The sequence below is a fragment of the Manis javanica genome, chromosome 4 (genome assembly GCF_040802235.1).
Source record: "Manis javanica isolate MJ-LG chromosome 4, MJ_LKY, whole genome shotgun sequence".
Classification (NCBI taxonomy): Eukaryota; Metazoa; Chordata; class Mammalia; order Pholidota; family Manidae; genus Manis; species Manis javanica.
In genome coordinates this window covers 45,745,411-45,764,153 of record NC_133159.1, presented here as the reverse complement: position 1 = coordinate 45,764,153, position 18,743 = coordinate 45,745,411, and the positions used below count along the sequence as shown (strand labels likewise).

The 18,743-nt window shown below is 34.9% G+C and overlaps 2 protein-coding genes across 10 annotated transcripts in view; one reads left to right on the top strand and one right to left on the bottom strand.

Moving 5' to 3' along the window:
- The window catches only part of FYB2 (FYN binding protein 2), a 110,523-nt gene extending 103,318 nt beyond the window's left edge, over positions 1-7,205 (top strand). For 3 of the 8 annotated variants that reach the window (XM_037021756.2, XM_017642233.3, XM_017642232.3), the window contains exons 16-20: positions 1,123-1,206; positions 3,526-3,607; positions 6,489-6,645; positions 6,748-6,781; positions 7,066-7,205. In XM_037021756.2, the coding sequence (XP_036877651.2) occupies positions 1,123-1,206; positions 3,526-3,607; positions 6,489-6,645; positions 6,748-6,781; positions 7,066-7,087 (379 nt within the window). In that variant the 3' untranslated portion in view covers positions 7,088-7,205. Of the gene's footprint in view, positions 1-1,122; positions 1,207-3,525; positions 3,608-6,488; positions 6,646-6,747; positions 6,782-7,065 lie in introns of those variants that run through there. The other 5 variants (XR_012130173.1, XM_073233991.1, XR_005062241.2 and 2 more) reach the window with 5 other exon arrangements.
- Positions 7,206-10,797: 3,592 nt separating this feature from the next.
- Positions 10,798-18,743, bottom strand: part of PRKAA2 (protein kinase AMP-activated catalytic subunit alpha 2) — a 51,781-nt gene continuing 43,835 nt past the window's right edge. For both annotated transcript variants that reach the window (XM_037021950.2, XM_037021951.2), the window contains one exon: positions 10,798-17,955. In XM_037021950.2, the coding sequence (XP_036877845.1) occupies positions 17,717-17,955 (239 nt within the window). In that variant the 3' untranslated portion in view covers positions 10,798-17,716. The remainder of the gene's footprint in view (positions 17,956-18,743) is intronic.

The following is an 18,743-nucleotide window of genomic DNA, read 5'->3' as shown; positions in this document are numbered from 1 at the left end:
TTCTTTAAGCACTACAGTTAGATCCCTAGAAAAGCTAAAAGTTGACAAAGAGACAGAGTTGACCATAATGTTCACATGACTAGCATGGGTGTAAGTGGCATGACGTTTGTGAAAGAATGATCTGGCAATATTTTCCTAAAATGCCCATACCCTTAACCCAGTAATTCCACTTCAAAACAATTAGATCTAGTAAAAAAAATAAAGGAAATACAGAACAATTTTATTGAAAAAATGTCTATCAGGGTTATTTAATAAAAAGAGGTGTTTAAAACCACCCAGCTATCCAAATATACAGGAATTCAGTAAGTACATTATAGTACAGGACTCATCATGACCATTTAAATATACGTTAGATATATACTATAGTTTCCAGTAACTGGAGGAATGCTTATACTACTATAATGACAACTGAAAAATAGAAGGATGCAAAATTGTAGAGTATGATCTCATTTGTTTTTAAAAGTGATTGAAAAAATGTTTAGAAAGAAACTTGGATGTCTTTGAGAAGTAAGATTGTTATTTCTTTTTTCTACTTCTCCCCATTTTTGAAATACTTAGGATTGTTGCAATGCTTACAGTGGAAACTAAATAAGTTAACATATGTAAGGTGCCTCGCATAAGATTTGACAACATAGGTTCTCAAGAAGTGTTAATTCCTTCTATATACCATCTCCTCTCCTTGCATCCTTTCTACTGATGTTAAATAAACACTAGTTGGATTAGTCTAGTGATGAAAGTTAACATTATTATTCACATTTTAGTGATGAAGAAACTGAGGCTCAGAAAGGAAATGAAGTGTGATTATGAGCAGACTGATCTCCTGCTTCTCATTTCAAATTTGGCTTGACCAGATTAGGGGTCAACGATATGGCCTGTGGGCCAAATATGGCCAGCTGTTATTTCTTAAATCTGGTTACCACAGCAGCGTTGAGTAGTTGCCATAGAAATGATATGTCTTGCAAAGCCTAAAATATTTACTGTCTGGCCTTGCCATAGATTATCAAAATATACTTCTAGATGACTTTTTCTTAATAAAATATAATTGCCCAGAGAGTACTGATGGTTTCCATAAATGTTTTAGCTCAGTCTTATTTTATTTGCTCAAAATATTTTTCTCCTCAGAGAAGAAGATAAACTAAAAACTTGGAAGCCCAAATTTTTGATGCTAAAGGAAAAAAAAGAGAAAAAAGGTGAAGAATCAGAAAGGTAGGCACCCAGGTACACTTATACTACAGCTTTTCTGTGGCAATTTATATCTTTTACTAGTTGTGTGACCTTAGGCAAGTCATTAAATTTGACTTTCAGGTTTCTCACCTATAAAAGGAGAATTAACACCTACATCATAGAACAGTTGAGAGGATGGAGAGAAGCAAAGAATAAAAAAATGTAAAGTGCCACACATATTTATCTTCATTGCCATCATCATCATCTTCATGCTTACTTTTGGTGGTTAGGGAGCAAGGAAAGAGTTCAAGCCAGCCTTTATCAAATGATGAAAAACTTCCCATCTTCTTTTAGGCTGTAAGAAATTTTCCTTATAAGGTGGAACTTAAATAATATACTAACTAGAACTTAAATGAAACTTTCAGAAACTAGGATCATATAATGATTGATTTTCCTACAGTTCTAGTTATGACTACATTAGTGCTGTAATTAAAAAGAATGCTTTATTGACTCAAGATTTAACCTTCGTTCATGAGATTCAGATTCAGATTCCCGGATGGCTGTTGGGGAGGTGTTTTTTACTGTCTCAGATGGTCACTTAGTGCTCTGTACTCCAGTCTTCTCTTGCTGGAACATGGGCCAGGAGCTGAGGTACTTTGTTTAACAAGTGTCTTGGGGAAAATCCTTGTCTAAATAGTCAATGAACTGGGAACACTGTGTGGTCTCTCTGCTCTGGGAAACCTGTCTAGAAAAGTCCTACAGGAACACCCCAAAAGAAAGCAGACATTAGTCTATACCAAATTTAAACTCAGGGGATGGCACAGATGGCCCTTCTCTAAGTTTATTTTCTTTGGGGTTAGACTTGATGTAATTTATTTTTCCCAAGTCAGAAAGATGTAGTCACAGACTGGAAAAGCATCTTTCCACCTTAAACTTCATACTTTTACATACTTTTGCATAGCACAGCAAAACAATTCAGAGAGGAAATATCAGTGAAATTTTTGACACCCCTTCCAAAAGAAGTTTTTAGTATTTTAGTGACTACACTAAGTCCTTTTAGGAGCAGTTTTACAGTGCTCTTCTATTTCTTATATCAAACTTGATATTATAGCATACTTTTATTCTCAACAGGGAAAATTTGGAAATGTGATATTGAGGTTATCATTCTTCCTGTAGGCTGATGTATCTATTGATTTCTATGTGCTCTTTGTTCCTTTCTAAATGGTTTCTACCATAAATTATTCTATGAAAAAGTAAGAAATTCCTTGTACCCTTTTATTATTCCTTAATTATTCAAAGATGATAACAAGTTTTTGGAGAAACTGGGAAAGATATCCAGGGATAAAGGCACAATGATGACAGCCTCCCTTCTCAGATGTGCCATGGAAGCTCTGTGTGTGTATGGAAAAGGGCACCTAGAATGGTTGAACTGGGGCCAGATTATAAAATGCCCTCTGCACCACACTAAGGAATCTGACTTTATCTTACAGGCAGTAGAGACAGATTGAAAGGTTTTAAGCAAGACAGTGACATGACAAATTAAATTTAGAAAGATGATGCTGGAGGCAGGTATACAGATAGATACAAGGAAGGAGAGACAAGCGGATGATGGTACTTCAGGCAAGAAGTGAAATATGGCAGTGGCTGTAATCTTGGACAGAACAGAACAGATGTAGGAGATACTTCGGAATATAACTGGCAAGACCAGCTTGATTTTATTCCTTCTGTTAATAAATTTCCAAAAAGCAGCACCAACCCCCAGGTGAGGAGCAGAGGGAAAGGAGTCCGACTGTAATCAGCCTCTGCTGTGGGTCATCAACTTGTATGTGCTAAGAAATTTATGTATTTTGTAGTATTCTGCTTGACTTTCTTAACTCCTGCCTTCTCCAAAATCATTCAGCAAACAGGACAGTTCTTTGAGGCACAGAGTTTTGTAACTTAAAAAAAAAATTATGCTTCTAAGTCTGATTCAGAGAGGTTTAACATGAACTGTTTAGACAGTCTGGCTTTATTCCAAATTATTATTTTGCCATCCAAATTATTATCTTGTTATATTCAGAAGTATCGCCTACAAAGAATTTAATTGTAGGGAAAAGCAATCGGTATTACTCATTGTGTTCAGTTGTTTTAACAATCTGCTCTAGTGGCAATAAGTGTGTGTATGATGCACATACATACATGCATACAAACGCAAACCCACACATATACTATATATATATATGATTTTATATAAATTATACACACACACCAAATTATATTTGAATTTATCCTAAATAGGATGAGTTTCTAGATTTGGAAATTTAGTTCTATTATAGTACACTTACCCCTACCTGCATATTTGTTGTCACTCTTATCTCCTAGAAATTTCTTCAGAACCAAGAAGCAAAACTTAGAAAAGACCAGAATGAAAAGAGAAGAAAAACTTTTTAGAGAAAGATTTGAGGTATGTTCTCCTCTGAAGGTAAAAATTAGCAGTATTAAAAGCTTAAGAATTCTATTTGTAAAGATTCTTTAAGTGTGTTGCACCTTTGCCTCTCTCGGATAGACATATTTGACTAAATAGCTGGTAATTTTTTCTCCTGATACATTTCTGTATTATTATGCCTTTGTACTTGCTGTTCCCTCTGCCTGGAATACTCCTCAAAGTTGTTCTTTAAGGTGCTTTTCAAATGTCACCCACTCTTCTTAACTCCCCCAGGCCATAGTTACTCCCTCAGCATATCTTATGTATCTTCTATAACACTGATCAATTGTGTTAGAATATGTGTGTATCCTGAACTGTATGTGAGTCCCCTTTGAAGGAGAGATTGTATCTCATTCAAATTTGCTGCCCAGCTAAGATAAAACTGGACAGTGTTCAGTGAGGAATAAATGAACCAGCATCTGAAGCTCCTTGACTACTTCGGTTATTGGGTCCATGGAGCATTTTTCCATAGCTCCAAAGTCCAAAAGATCCTCCTTTCTGATTTCATATATTGTCACCATAAGAATTTATAAATTTAAGAAACATACACTGAACACCTCTCATGTACCAGACACTGGATTGAGGGAGATAAAGTGTGCAGCTTGTTTGTAAAATTTTTAATGTGTCCAAGTCACTACTCTGCCTAAAATCTTCCACAAGTTTCCTCATTGCCAAATGGATAAAGATTGGGCTTTTTAATATGGTATATGAAGCTCTTCATATCATGACCTTTGTTGGTCTTCCTGGTTTTATTTCCTGCCATTCTGCCCCTTGCACTCTGGCAACAAACTGCTCGTAATTCTGCCCATCAGTGAATATCCATCTTTATCCCTGTCCTCCTATTTCCTTCCTCTGGGTGTTTACCTGGTGTGCTCCAACTGTCTCATCTACTCTTGCTACTTTTCTCCATTTGATTAGCTCTTGTTCATTTATTTGACCCAGTTAAGCAGCTCCTCTTCTCCAAGAAGATGCACATTTGCTGAGTAAAGAAATTACTCTTCTTCTATATATCTATATACCTGAGCAAACCTCTAGATTATCACTACATTAATTATGTGCTCATCTGTTAAACCATGAGCTCTAAGAACAAGGGTTATCTTTATATCCGTGTGCAGAGAAGAAAAAAGACTACCTTTATAAACATCCAAAAATGTTTTTGGACTGAGCTAAAATAGGAATATAAACAAATCCCTCATAACTAATAATTCCTGCTTGGACCAAAGCTGTTTAGTGGTACTATATCCAGAAATTGTGATATGAAATTACTTACTGCCAATAACAGTATGACAATCACTTGTTGGAAAGACCCCATGTTCCTTCTAGTGCTTTTTCTCCCCCACTATGTTTGTGACTCTCTCTGTGGGACAGAAATTCCCACTCTGGTATATGTATAATTCCATTCTTCTTTATTACCTGAGGTGTGTTTCCTTTATATACCACTAGAAAAACTATGCCATTTTAGTAATTTTTGTTCAGGTCAAATCACAAAACAATGGGTACCTCATTAGTACCAGGTATTGAGATATGAGGATGAATAAACTGTCTTCCATAGTCATTTGATAAGACAGTATGTTTATTAAATGCTAAATAGTAGTATATACAAAGTGCAGTTGAAACAGTATAATTTACTGTAGCAGTCATGAAAGTCTTCATGCAAAGTGTTAGACAAAAAGGTATGTTAGGCAGAGAAAGCAGCATGAGCAATGGCATGGAACTATGAAAGTTATGTGGTATATTCAGGATTACCACATAGCTTGGCATGGCTTCCATAAAGGGGACAGAAATGGGGACTGGAGGAATGATGGTATGTAAAGGACCTTGAATGTCAAGCTTAGGGATGGGGATATTTAGAACTTTATAAAAAAGAAGGTGACTTACTCATTTGCATTTTAAGAAAGCAGTATGTACTCACAATAAACAACGGTCTGGAAAGGATAAGAAATGGCAAGAAACCTGTGAAGCTATTACTTCATTAGGCAAAAGAAAAATCTGTCTTGTAGACCAGATCCCATTTGGTACAGGGTGCTCTTACAATGTATTATCCACATTCAGAACACTTTTGAGAGTGAAAGGAGGCATACCTAATCATAAGTATCTGTGACTAGGAACATTAGCTATAAATAAGAGACTGACCTGAACTGGTGAAGTAGATATCTGAAAATATAAGCTACATATTCTAGAATTTTCCCTCCATCAACAGATTTGAATACATTAGAAGGTGATGTACCTGTAGGTGTATAGGCTGGCTCATTTATCACACAGAAAAAAACTCCCTTCATGTCATATACTGAATTTCTCATGTTTTTCTGAAATGACTGTGTTTGACCACAAAAACAGAGTGGGAATTGCTCCCCACAACTACTTGAAAATGTGTGTGCTATAGCTCTATGTAAGAATAAATAAGCCCACCCAGAGGAAGGGTGGAGGAAAAGTGCCATCTAGGAATACTAGGTATGTAAGAACATAAACTCTAAAGCACTACACAAAAAACTTCGTCTTTTTCCTGCTTTTTTAAACTTTTCTTTTCCTAGGTTTGGTGATAACTTTATTACTGGAAGACCATTACTTAATTTAAGTTTATACCCATGTTACAGCCTTCTCATCCATCACAATTCATTCCAGTATAGTTAGATAATGGGTGTGAAAACACTTTGAAAATATGATGGTACCAAATGTAAGATTGTGGCATTTTATTACTATCATAAATTTCTTTTCACTATCTTGCTATTTTGTGTCCTTAGGTGTAATTTAATTAATACCTAGCATCTTGAGTTTGAGTTTACTATATTATCTCAATTTTGTTATGTAATGAAAAAGAATAAAAACGATGCATTGTCTGATTAGTAATTTCTCATTTCAGTATGACAAAGATATTACTGTCATTAACACAGCAGTGGTGTGTTCCAATAATTCAAGGAATGGAATATTCGACTTGCCAATAACTCCTGGAGAAGAGGTAGAAGTCATCGATATCACCAAAGAAGATCTAGTGATATGTCGCAATTCTAAAGGCAAATGTAAGTTATTAGCTTACTGCCCATGAAGTTTCAGTTTTAAAAAAACTCTAAGCATTACTCTGTAACTTTCAAATGAGTAATAGTGAATTTTTGTTTCTATAGATGGATATGTACTAATTGAACATCTAGATTTCAAGTAAGTGCTTTGACTTTATACTTCAAATCCTGAACTTTAAATATTTAATACACTGCCATGTACATTATTAGACTCAAGGAAAGAGTACTGAATTTAAATTGAGGGACAGTTTTAAGGATTATTTTGGAAGAGATTTATTATTATGTCTCCTGAGTATGTTATAAACTTTTCTACAAAGCATATTTGTAAAAATATTAAACTGGATAAGAAATTCCATGGAAATGTCCTGCTCACTTCTTCACAGGCCTATATTTCAAAATGTATGTTTTTTGTTTTTTCCTCAGGCATGAAGGTTGGTTGCCTTAGGAAAATCAAGAGCAAATAGTACGGCCTACATGAGCGAGAACTCACTCTTAAGATCTTAGTCCTGCCTCACAGCAGTTTACATGTCCAAATGAGATGTTGGAAACTTTCATTAGGAATTTAGAAAAACAAAAACAAATCCTCCACATTTAAATGTTGGTTTTACTCCTAAATGGTTATCTTTCACTGTCTATTTCAGTATCTGTTTCATTGCTGGCTCAAGAAAATGTGAAACAGTGTGTTAGCATTTCAGCACTTGTTTAATGAGCCATATCCAAAGTTAGAAATTTTGCCTTATGGCACCTAGGCAGTTGTGCATATGGTTAGTTTACTTCTAATATTAGCACACAAGTGTTTATAATTTCTAGAAGATGTGCATATAAAATTGGGTGTAATTTAATTCTGCAAGGTAAATGTAGTGTAACCAGTCTTTTAAATACTCAAATTTAATCTCAAAATACAGTCTTAAAGCAAAAGGACATTTGTAACTTGACCTTTTATCACAAAACCAAAATCAGAAAAATGCTGCTCAAAATTGGCTTCTTTGAGAATAGTAATCTATTCCTAAATTTACCCAACTTAGGAAGTTCCTTTAAATAATATATATATTAGTTTAAAACACCCTGTTGTCTAAAATATTTTCCTTGTCTATGACTGCCTATTCAAATAAGAGAATTCATATGTATTTTAATCTATACAAAAGAGAAATAAAGCTGAGCTATAAATAACATTCTACTTTTTAAATGATATATATTGCCTGTCAATGAGATAAATTCTACATAGGCATTCAGCTGTTTTAAAAATGGTAAGTGGCTTCTTCAGCATTGAAAAACTGAAGTTTTAAAAGCAGGCTAATTCTGGCTTTCAAGGGCATGATGGAATCTGTCCCATGGTCTCATTGTTTATAATGTGGAAGGATTTTTTTAAGCTTCAAGGTTCTTTTGGCACTTGTCAATGAAGGCCAAGCATCAGAAGCATTCAGAGAGTTCAGAGAGAGAAAGAAGGAGAGTTCAACCATTATAACAAGATATGAATGAAATGCCTAGAAGTTAAGAAAGGTTTTATAGATAAGGTGACACCAAAGCTTAGTCTTTAAATACAAGTATCTAGGCAAAGCTCACACCGAGATAGAAAAATCCATGCTGCATCTTGTAGGAAACAGCAAGAGCAGGAAGGCAGTGCCAGATGTGTAGAGGAAAAAGAAAAAAATCACAGAAATATGGGCAACCGATTAGTGAGACTACTTATTTTTGCAATATTCTAGGCAAAAGAGCATTAGACCTTATTTAAGATAGCACGAGTAGAAACACAGATAAGGAAACAATGTTCTGGTGACTTATTAAAGGTATGGGTGAGAGGGAATGACTCAGATTTCTTTAAGATTAAGGCTGGTACCACAGAACAGGATGTATTTCTGCTCAGTCCCCCGGAAGTGAATTAGCTACTCATTGAGAGGCAGGGAGGACAAGTGCAGCCTTCCTCCACACTCCAGAGAGAGACCTTTCCTGCAACCATCTCTCCGATACAGAGTCCTAATCCCTGTTGTTCTTGCCACCTTACCGCATGGCCTTGTGTTCTGACTCAGTGACTCAGCTCTGAGTTTCAATTTCCTCTTAAGTAAAATAGAGCTAATAAAAATCACCTTGTCAACTTACAAAAGTGTCCTAAAATCCTTAATGTATAACTTGTTAATATCTGGCCTTTTCTGAAGTTGTAAAGTTGAAAACAAATATGTTTTTCAAATTCAAACCTTAAGACTTAAAAGAGTGGCTGTAATTATTTTACATAATAGATACATTTAATAGTTTTTTAAAGCTGAACATTTCTCAATATTTTTAAAATATAAACCATTTTGTCTAATATAACCTACTACCTAATTACTATTTATTGATCTGAAATAGGTTTTTAAGAACAGTTCCTATCCATGATTAATGTGGTTATGCTTCTATTTCCTAACATCAGCCACGTTTCTTCCATTCTTTAGCATTCAAACTAAATCTCTCATTATTGATGTGCAAGATATTTTAGTGTAAACACTGTAAGACTTCAGGGATGTCCCAAGCAGATGTCATCTGTCTCCTGGAAATCCTAATCCAGCAGAAAGCTTCAACGGAAAGACCTTCTATTTTACTTTTAGTTTTGGATAAAAGGTATCAGTAAAACCAGCATTCTGTCAGATAAAAGAGAGCACACAAAGGTACCTGACCCTAACAGAGGATAACACTGACCCACTCAAAATCACTTACAGGCCAGCCTCCAGCAACCTGTGAATATGGAGCAACAAAACCCTCCTTTCCTCCTGCGTACCTCTGTGAAACATTTGGTCTTCCAAGATGACACAGCTTTCTCTTGACCAGGCCCTCTCCTGCACATCTTCAGAACTTTTAAAACATAGATTCTACAGGGAAGAATAGGAAGAGGGGAAAAAAATGAATATATAATGACAAATTCCTCAGAAGTAGTGGTTTCTAGATTAATGGGGTTAGATTTTTTTTTTTCCAGCTTCTTCAAACTTCTTTCCAAATTTCCTACAATAAGCATCCCCTACCGATGCAATTTAGGAAATAAAGGAAAAATATTTTCACTAATAAAGACAAATCTGTTCTTTAAAGTTTGAATCAAATTGAAATCTTTACTTATATCTTGACTTTGATATGTTTTTAAATGAGGACTAGACAGATACTTTTAGATATGTAAATATGGAAGGTGATCATTGTAAGTACACAGGCTCACATCTACATTGCTTTCTAGTCTCAGCGGCCTTTAGTGTATAATTCTGTTGTTAGCCTGAGGTCTTCTAGGCCTTTCCCTTCCTATTATTCTATTGCTGTGATAACCAGAATTACCTTCATGCCTGGTGTTACACCTGCAAATATATAATGTGACTTGGCAATAAAGTTGCTAACCAGTTGACCTTAAAATAGGGAGATTATCCAAGTGAGCCCAATTTAAACATACAGGCCCTTAAAATCAGAAGAGGAAAGCACAAGAGCCAGCCAGCCAGAAAAATGTAGTAGAAGAAGAGGCAGGAGAGATTTGAATCATGAGGCCCCTTTCACTGGTTTTGATGAAGGGAGCCATGTGTCAGGCTTCTGCAGAGCCCACCCAGCCTTACCAATGTTTTGCTTTTTTAGCCTTGTGTGTTCTGAAGCAGAAATACCAGCTAAGCCTGCTGAACTTACAAAACTGTGAAATAAATTTGTAGTAATTTGTTATAACAGCAATAGAAAACTACAGTAGCTCGTTAGAAAATACAATGTTTAACAAACATGACAAAAGTGGAAAAACATGAATGCTCCAAGGAATCATAGGCAACCTTTTTCTACAACGACTTTCTCTAACTGACATCCAGGACATTAGCTTAATGACCGAACAGAATATAGCTTTCAAATTAACCAGCAGCTTTAATTTGATTTTGTCGAAAAAAAACAAGCACTCAGGCTGCTTTTCTCTTTTGTGTGTGCAGTAGTTTGTACAGTGCAAATATTAACTAGGGAGAACCTGTTAACTATGAAATACCATGCAAGTCAAGAAGACATCCTAACTGCATGGTTATAGTGGAAGACAAACACTCCTACCCATCCTTTAACACTCACAAAAAATACAAACAAAACTGAAATTTGAATCTGGGGTTATTAAAACACAAAAGCACTGGGCATCTGGCCTTTTTTTTTTTCTTCCTGAAACAAATCAGAAAAAGTGATCCCAATCTCAACAGTTTAAATTTTTAATAGGTGATCAAGTGCTTCAACAGATTCATTTACCAGCCAATGGGTTTTTTTTTTTTTTACCTTTTCAGAGACAGTCTAAGAAAGAAAGAACAAATGCAGGATGTTCTTGAAAAAAAGATGAATAATTAGTACGCAACCTTTTTCTTATGATTGTCATGATCATAATAACCTAATGGCTGTCAATTTTGTTTTATTTATTACACTCAAAATTCACTGTATATTTAAGCACACATGAGAACACAACCATCCTTACTAAAACAAGATTTCTATGCATAGAGGTTCACAGTTCTCTAACAATTTTAAATTAAATACTCAAAACATTGTATGACCTTAGGTATTTGTGAACAGTCTTAAAAGAAAGTTCTATTTTGGTACTTTAAGGCAGCTTTAGCCAACATTTTATGAAGTTCTTAATATCTGTTGCAACAAAAGACAAATTTGATATTCAAGTATTTGATGTTTTCAAGCAATTTTAAGTCGCTTAAGATAAAAATACTCTAACTTATGAAACTGTGTTCTTAAATCTTTGTACTACTATATTTTTACTACATAAGACTTACCTAAAATCAAGGTAACTCATCCTGTCAGTATCAAAGCTATCAATTTTTTAAAAAAGGATTTACATTAACTATGAGGTTGATAAAGCCAGTATTTAAACAATGGCCTTCCATTTCTCACACATCTGTGAGGTAGGCTATTTTACAGATGAGAAAATAAATGAGTCTGTGTGACTTGATGCTACCACAGCAGCTAAACTGAGAATGAGTCCAAGTCACATTTTGTTCTTTGTATTCTCTTTCCTTCACAAATTTTTTAAAGAGTTGACATATAAAGATTGCTAATCACCATGTACATTTTAAAAACGTGAGAAGGCAGCCAAACTTCTACCAAGGTGACAAAAAAAAGTGAAGCAACATAAAATAGGAAAATGCATCTAGTGAACAACTTCTGACAGTGATTGATAGGGTGAGTTCTGGCCAAAGGAACCTGGAAACAAACAGCCAAAAGCTAACTACTTGACCATCTGTGGAGGGCAGATCTAAGGGAAAATGAGGGGAATTAGAAAAAAATATAGTTCAAGTTTTTGACTACTTATTACTGATCCTGTAATTTAAGAGAAGGCACAATTAGTGTTGTTTTAAACAGTGGATCTGTTTCTCTTTTCCCTTTTAGGAAAATGTCTAGAAAAATGGCCTTTCTTTGTAACATACTTACTTCTTAAAGGGGACTTTTTGATGTGAAAAACGAATACTTAAATTAGCAAAAATTAATGATGCAATTCTCCTTGGCTAGAATGTTCCTTTCCTATTCTTCCTTAAAATTTTAAATCAACACAAAGTAGCAAAGCTCAGATTGAAAAAAAAAGGTCATACTATATGAACCTTGTCAAAATTGTACATGCTTAAAAAGTTTTCATGCTAGGATATTCTAGTAGTAGCTTTTTTTCCTGTGAAAAGTGCTCTACTCTAGGATTACCTTAATTGCACTTTAAATGTAACTGGAATTTACCTACCCTGCTTGTCCAAATAATCATGAGCTATTTCCATAAAATCTAAACTGCTTTAGATATAAACAATGGTTACCAAAAGTCACACACAGTCACTGCTTCAAACTGGCACTGCTATGCAAGGCTGACAGTAAACAAACATTAACACTGACTCGTAGAACACAGGCCCACAGTCAGACAACTTCTACACCCAGCCTGATGCTTACAGTTATAGCTGAACAAGTTTAAAACTCAATCCAGTCTAGACTGTAAGTCCTGTTCTTTATGCCATTATTGTTCAGTGGCATCAAATGCAACATAATTGAATGTGCAAAAGGCTGGTAAGATGCCAGCAACTTGTTTAAAATTAGATACAATTTTTAAAGCTCAAATTACATTTCAATGTTTTATAAGGTTTGGGAGCATCTCCATCAAGCCGATAATAATTAGGTAGTTCAAGAACAGAAATATACTCTATGAAAATAGTGTTCCATCATCATTTTAACATGCATATAAAGTGAAAAATTATCAATCTGTATATGAAGTTTAGATAAGCCTAATTCAGATAACAATCAAAAACTGATAATTTAAGGTAGGGGCTGGGGCTAGTTTTACTTTTTAAAAAAGACTGCTGTAAGAATCATGTAAATAAAAATTAAAGAATCATGTCCCAAAAAGTTTCTTCAGTATTTTTAAAACACCCTCAATGACTCAGAAGTACTTATAAAAGTGAATATGCTAACCATAAATACTTCAGATGATGGCATCTCGTTAATACATCAATTGGTTCAAATAATTAAACTAACAAATTCTCATTTAAGACGACTTTGTGTCAGGCTAAGACTTGAAAGCAAAACATCCATGTTTATTTTTATTACTCAACTAGTCATGTTTCAGTAATTGATTGTTCTCCGGAGGAAGGTGGCACATACAGAGCAGTGATCACTGCTGAATACTGCTATGGCATTAGAGCTTTGTGGAGAGCTTTCTGGTCCTGCTACTTCATCTGGAAAAGGATTACCTCACAGCATTACTATATTAAATAAGGTAACAGATACAGAACACGTCCAAATCTGAAAGTCACTATAGAAATTAGTACTATTTCGCTTTATACCAGTGTGCATGACATGTTAACATATTTGGTTTTCTGGATGATTTTTGTCCAAAGGGCAGCTGTACTTAAAAAAATACACAAGTACATACCGTTAAAATGCCTCACCAAACATATTCATTCATGCTAGTATAAGATCTCTAAATATATAAAAAGTGTACATTAGCACAAATCATATAAAAAGCCAGGGAAGATGAAACTTTAAAGCTCAAAGCTATCTAAAGTCTTTTAATCTACCCCTTCCTTCCACTTTAGAAATTACAAAACAAGGCCCAGCTCAGGATGTGATTTACCAACAGATTGCACATATCCCTCATCCAGAATTTTTAAAAAGAGTCTCTGAGAACAGTTATTAAAATAAATTACATTCCCTGTTGTGTTTTTTTATAGTCACAGAGTGATAGAATGACTAGGTGAAGAAATGCCAGGTTGAGATGGTGCTGGTCTTTAAAAACAAAAAACAGAAAAAACAATGAACATGTCTAGCATTTAGATATTGAGATTTCAAGGCTATTAACAGAATTTAAATTTTTTACCAGTGAATAGACAAAGATGCAGTACCTGTGGTATGCACATTCCAAGCTTTTGTATTTTATAAATAGAAGGTGCAGTGCTTGTATTAATTCAGTATACTGCACAATAGAGACTACAGATAAATACAAATAGTAAAAAAATCTTTTAACAGTTACCTGTGATAATTCTCTTAATTATGTCTCATTTAATACAAATCAATTTGTATTCCCTGAGAACAAACTGGCTAGCGAAAAAGAAAGCAAGTCCAGAATTATATAACTGTCATGGAAAACCTATGGAGAACTGTATTACATATAGCCAATTCCCTGACATAGAAATACTGTTATTTCTGATTGATTCGGGCTCCTGGATTCTCTTTATAGATGGCTAGTATCAAGGAAAGCAAACACTGCAAGTTACAAAAGTATCTTGAAAGTTTGTTGTTAATCAAAACAAAAACCCGGTTTGTAACAGTTTACCTCCCCCTCTCCCTACATATTCAAAATGCTGTTTGTTCATACACTAAAGGATAACAGGAATTAGATATAGATACGTGTCCTCTATAAAAGTATTCAGATCATGTTCACTGATTACATATTTTCAAAGTAAGAATCAATGATATTGACTCATTAGTCTAGAGTCATAAGCATTCATCACCAATCTTATCCTTTTTTCACAAATAATCTTCAGGTTTTTCAGTTATTCATTCAATAAAAAATAAAAATTTTGCTCCCAAACAAACACTACCACAACCTGAATAAGAAAATCAAAGTGCTGTGAAATAAGTCAGGAACATACACAACTCTGTATATCCAGCATTTGCTCAAGATGAATTATGTCCATAGGTTAAAATGAAATTATTCAAATTGCCATCTAGATTCACTCAAAAACTGATAAAGGAAAAGGAAATCTTAATTTTATTCTTAAAACTACCCTAATTACGGAAATCTGGGATAACTTTTCTAAACCAGTTTTACTTTTTTGCTTTTCCCCATGGGATAGTAAGTTTAAAAAGATGCCTAAATTAATGTGGGCAAAGGGGGTTAAACAAAGTTAAATGGTTTTCTTTTTCTTTTCACTGAAAGACCTGTCAGTCTCCAGTGCTCATATGCACTGTCATCCTCAAGTAGTTGAGTAGCAAGTAACATTTTCCAAACTTGCTCAATGGGATTATTTTTCTGCAGAGCATCTCACAGGATACAGTTTAGGAAATGCTATTCTGTAAGTATTTGGAGTCCACTTCCATGATACAGCTAAATATCTGTAAACCAATAATAGAAGCTCGCCTCCAGAATCCTAACTGCAAGAAACTGTTCCTACTCCAGATCTACCATATACACATCCACAATATTAGGCAGTTTACAAGACTAAAACGTGGGAATTTAGCAATTCTTTACTGCTCCCTGCCCATTAACAACAAAAAGCCTCCTATGACATTATTCTAGCCCCTTTAAATGCTAGGCTGAGCTTCCTGAAATCTTCTCTACAAACCAATTTACTATACCATCTAGATTCACAAAATAGCTGTGCTTTAAAAACTTCAGCATACGAGAACCAAAACTGACCCTTGATTCTCCCAAAATTCAACCAGGTAACTATCAAAGTGTAGATATTCACAAATCCTGGTAAGAATGAGAAAAGGATAACTTTTTAATTCTTAAGAATCATGCTAATCATCAATATAAATTCTGATATGAGTAAGTTTCTAACAAACATCTGATTTATTAGACTAAAAGCTAACAATGCCACTGAACACCTGCTATTTCTTAACCTTGGAAATTGTTAGGGATTTTGTCACTGGGAATAAGGAATCAGATTAGTTCCTTATTTCTACGGTCATCCCCTTCACAGTCAACCAGATATTATGAGGCAGCCCTGTTTCTCCCAGAAGAAGTATTTACACATCTGGATAGGCCAATATTATGCCATATCTATAGTGCAGATCAGACTGTCAAAAGGACTGCTTATCCCTGTAAAAAATAATCACAGAAAGTACCCTTTGGTGCCACCAGGTGGCAATCGTTCAAAGTTTTAAACTTAGAACATCTTAACTACAACCCTACCCTCTTTCCCAAACTGGCAAACAATAATAATTCCTTTTATTTTGATATTAAAAAGTCAGGTTGACAAGTTAACACCATTTTTAAAGTTCTACAAAACAATATTAGGTGACACACTTAAATCTCCTGACTCAAAACTATTTACAGACAGGCATGCTTGTCTGAGAAACTTGATCTAACATTCTCATTCGCTTCTTGGTAGAAATCACATTATTTTTGGCAAAGAGAAACCTTTTTGCAAGAGTTAATCTTTCCTAGGGTAAATTACTTGAACGAGGTTAATTATCACATATTAAAACAAATGAATACAAATTAAATTACACATAATTTAAAAATTAAATACTAATATAACAAAATATAATCAATGCTCTACTCTGCTATACACAGATTTTTTTTAACCTTAAAAAAAAAACACCTGCATACAGCAAAACAAACTGTTTGCTTTTCCTTTAAAAGCACTGGTGTGTGTATACATATATGTATATATGTAAACAACACATATTTGTTCAAGAGAGAATTTTTTTTTAATGTTAAAGGCTTCCCTGCCCTAACAGGTTGAACAGTGAAGGTCACAGCCAATCAAGCTTTGGAAGTACACAAAAGCCCTTAGGGCCAGAACAGTATTTTGAAATTGGATGGCTACCAACCAAGATAATAGGACAAAGAAGGGAACCAGGAAAGATTTAAAGGCTAAGTCAGTCAGCCACTAAGGATCAAACAACAAAGACAATGGTGACTAGAGAAGGTGAGGTGGGGAGGGTGGTGGCTGCAATAACAAATTTAAATTTAAGATTAGCAATTTAGTATAGTGGGATGCAACAGGACACACATGCCCTGCCACCACACATGGTAAGAGTCCAAGGATAAGAGTTCTCTTTTAAGAGACTATTATTATTTTGCTTTGTTTCAATTAACTATTTTATCATGCTTGAAGTAGAAAAATATATAGAGCCAAAAAAAATTTGAGACAGGTAGGTTTTGAAGGTAGGTTTAAAATGATTTAAGTTTATGAAAAGACAAAACTTGTTGCAATTACACATCTTCCAATACTGAGTAGAACCCTGAAGGTTCTTAAGATAACTATATTACCTGGAGAAATCTCAGGATAAAACCTCTAGTTCATTACAGCTGTCTTCCAGGAACCTAGACATCATGGTTACTAGCTTCAGGACCACAGCTCTTCTGTTAAACAGTAAACAGTATCTTCAAGAACTGCTAGAACTTAGCTTCTGAAATTTGGGGGACAGGCTTTTAAGGTTTCAACATTTAAATACTATCTTACTAATAATGGTTGTTTGATTTTTTTAATCATGTGTAAGAGAACTGGGTGTATAAACACAACTTAAAGCCTGCTGAAATTTAGGAAATAAACAGTAAAGAGGTGCTACCAAATCAACCTTTGATTAAAATGGTTCCCCAGTGAAGGTGTATTAATCATCTGTAGTGAACTCACAATTTTAAATTAACACTAATCTTCATCAATTTCACCTTTTAAAAATACTGCCTATGTGAATTTATCTCAGGCAAAATAGAAATACAGGTGTCTGTGAATAAATAAATTGTCAGACTTTTTTGTTTTCAGTAATTTCAATGGCATTAAGGGTCCGTGGAGATATTCGTGTCTGTCAATCAGTATTGCAGAGTATGTGATATCCAGAGGTAAAATAATTTAAAGAATATGTCTGATTTTCACAGTACAATAACAGAAAGATAGAAACTAGGGAAGAATCATCAACGGGCTAATGTAGTGATCAGACTGGCACACATTTCAAAAAAATCCATGGTGTGACTGCCCAGGCGGGGTGGAACTGATGACAACGTGCTTCCAGTCAAGGAGCCAGTGAGAGAGCCAGAAAGTGAATGGCTCTCCGCAGTTACAGAATCAAAGCTTGATCTTGGTCTGTGTAAGCCGGCAGCAGAAGAGGAACGCTGAGGTGTTGAGGAACCAGACCTCTGCTCCACTACCTCATCTGAAATAGACCAAAGAAGAGCGATTTATACAAAAGATGTATTTGCCCAAGCCCTTCCTATGAAGATGCTATATTCAAAATATTAAGTAAGTAAACATAACTGAGCAAGGGCAACTTAATAATGAATGTCAAGTCTCAGGGCTTTAGGAGCTGAGGTGGCCATACTTCTTCCCTCCCACAATCACAAAGATGTCAATAATCAATCATAAAACTTCCACAGTGAAAATGTGACCCCTAAATCCTTCTCAGCATAGTATTTGCCATTAACCTTAAAATCAAACTGATATCCCTTTGAAGAATGCACATCTTTGCGGCTTATTCTCTTGCAGCCTACCAACAAAAAATATCATTAAAATAAAAGCAGAAGTTACCACACACAGCTGTTCTGAGCCTTTGGTGCACATTGCAACTTGCTAGGGGAAGGATGAGGGAAATGTTAAAAATGAAGATTCCTGGTTTCCCAGGACCCATCTCCAGAAATCCTAATTTGGTATTTCTGGGGTAGTTTCCAAGAATCTGCATTTTAATAAGAACTCTGAGAAATTTTGATGAAGATGGTCTGGGTACCATATAAGCATTCCTATAGTTGATAATAGTTCAAGAATAAAACTTAACATGCCCTATTTAAAGCAAGTTCCCTAACTCTGAACTCAGTTCTACTCTTGTCCCAGCCAGCACCTGACCCTTGATTTAGTCCATTTTAATCCCACTTGGGCCTCTGAAAAGAACAAGCAATTTGGTTCACCCAGGTTTGACTTCTGGAACATGCTAAGTACTCAGATATGACC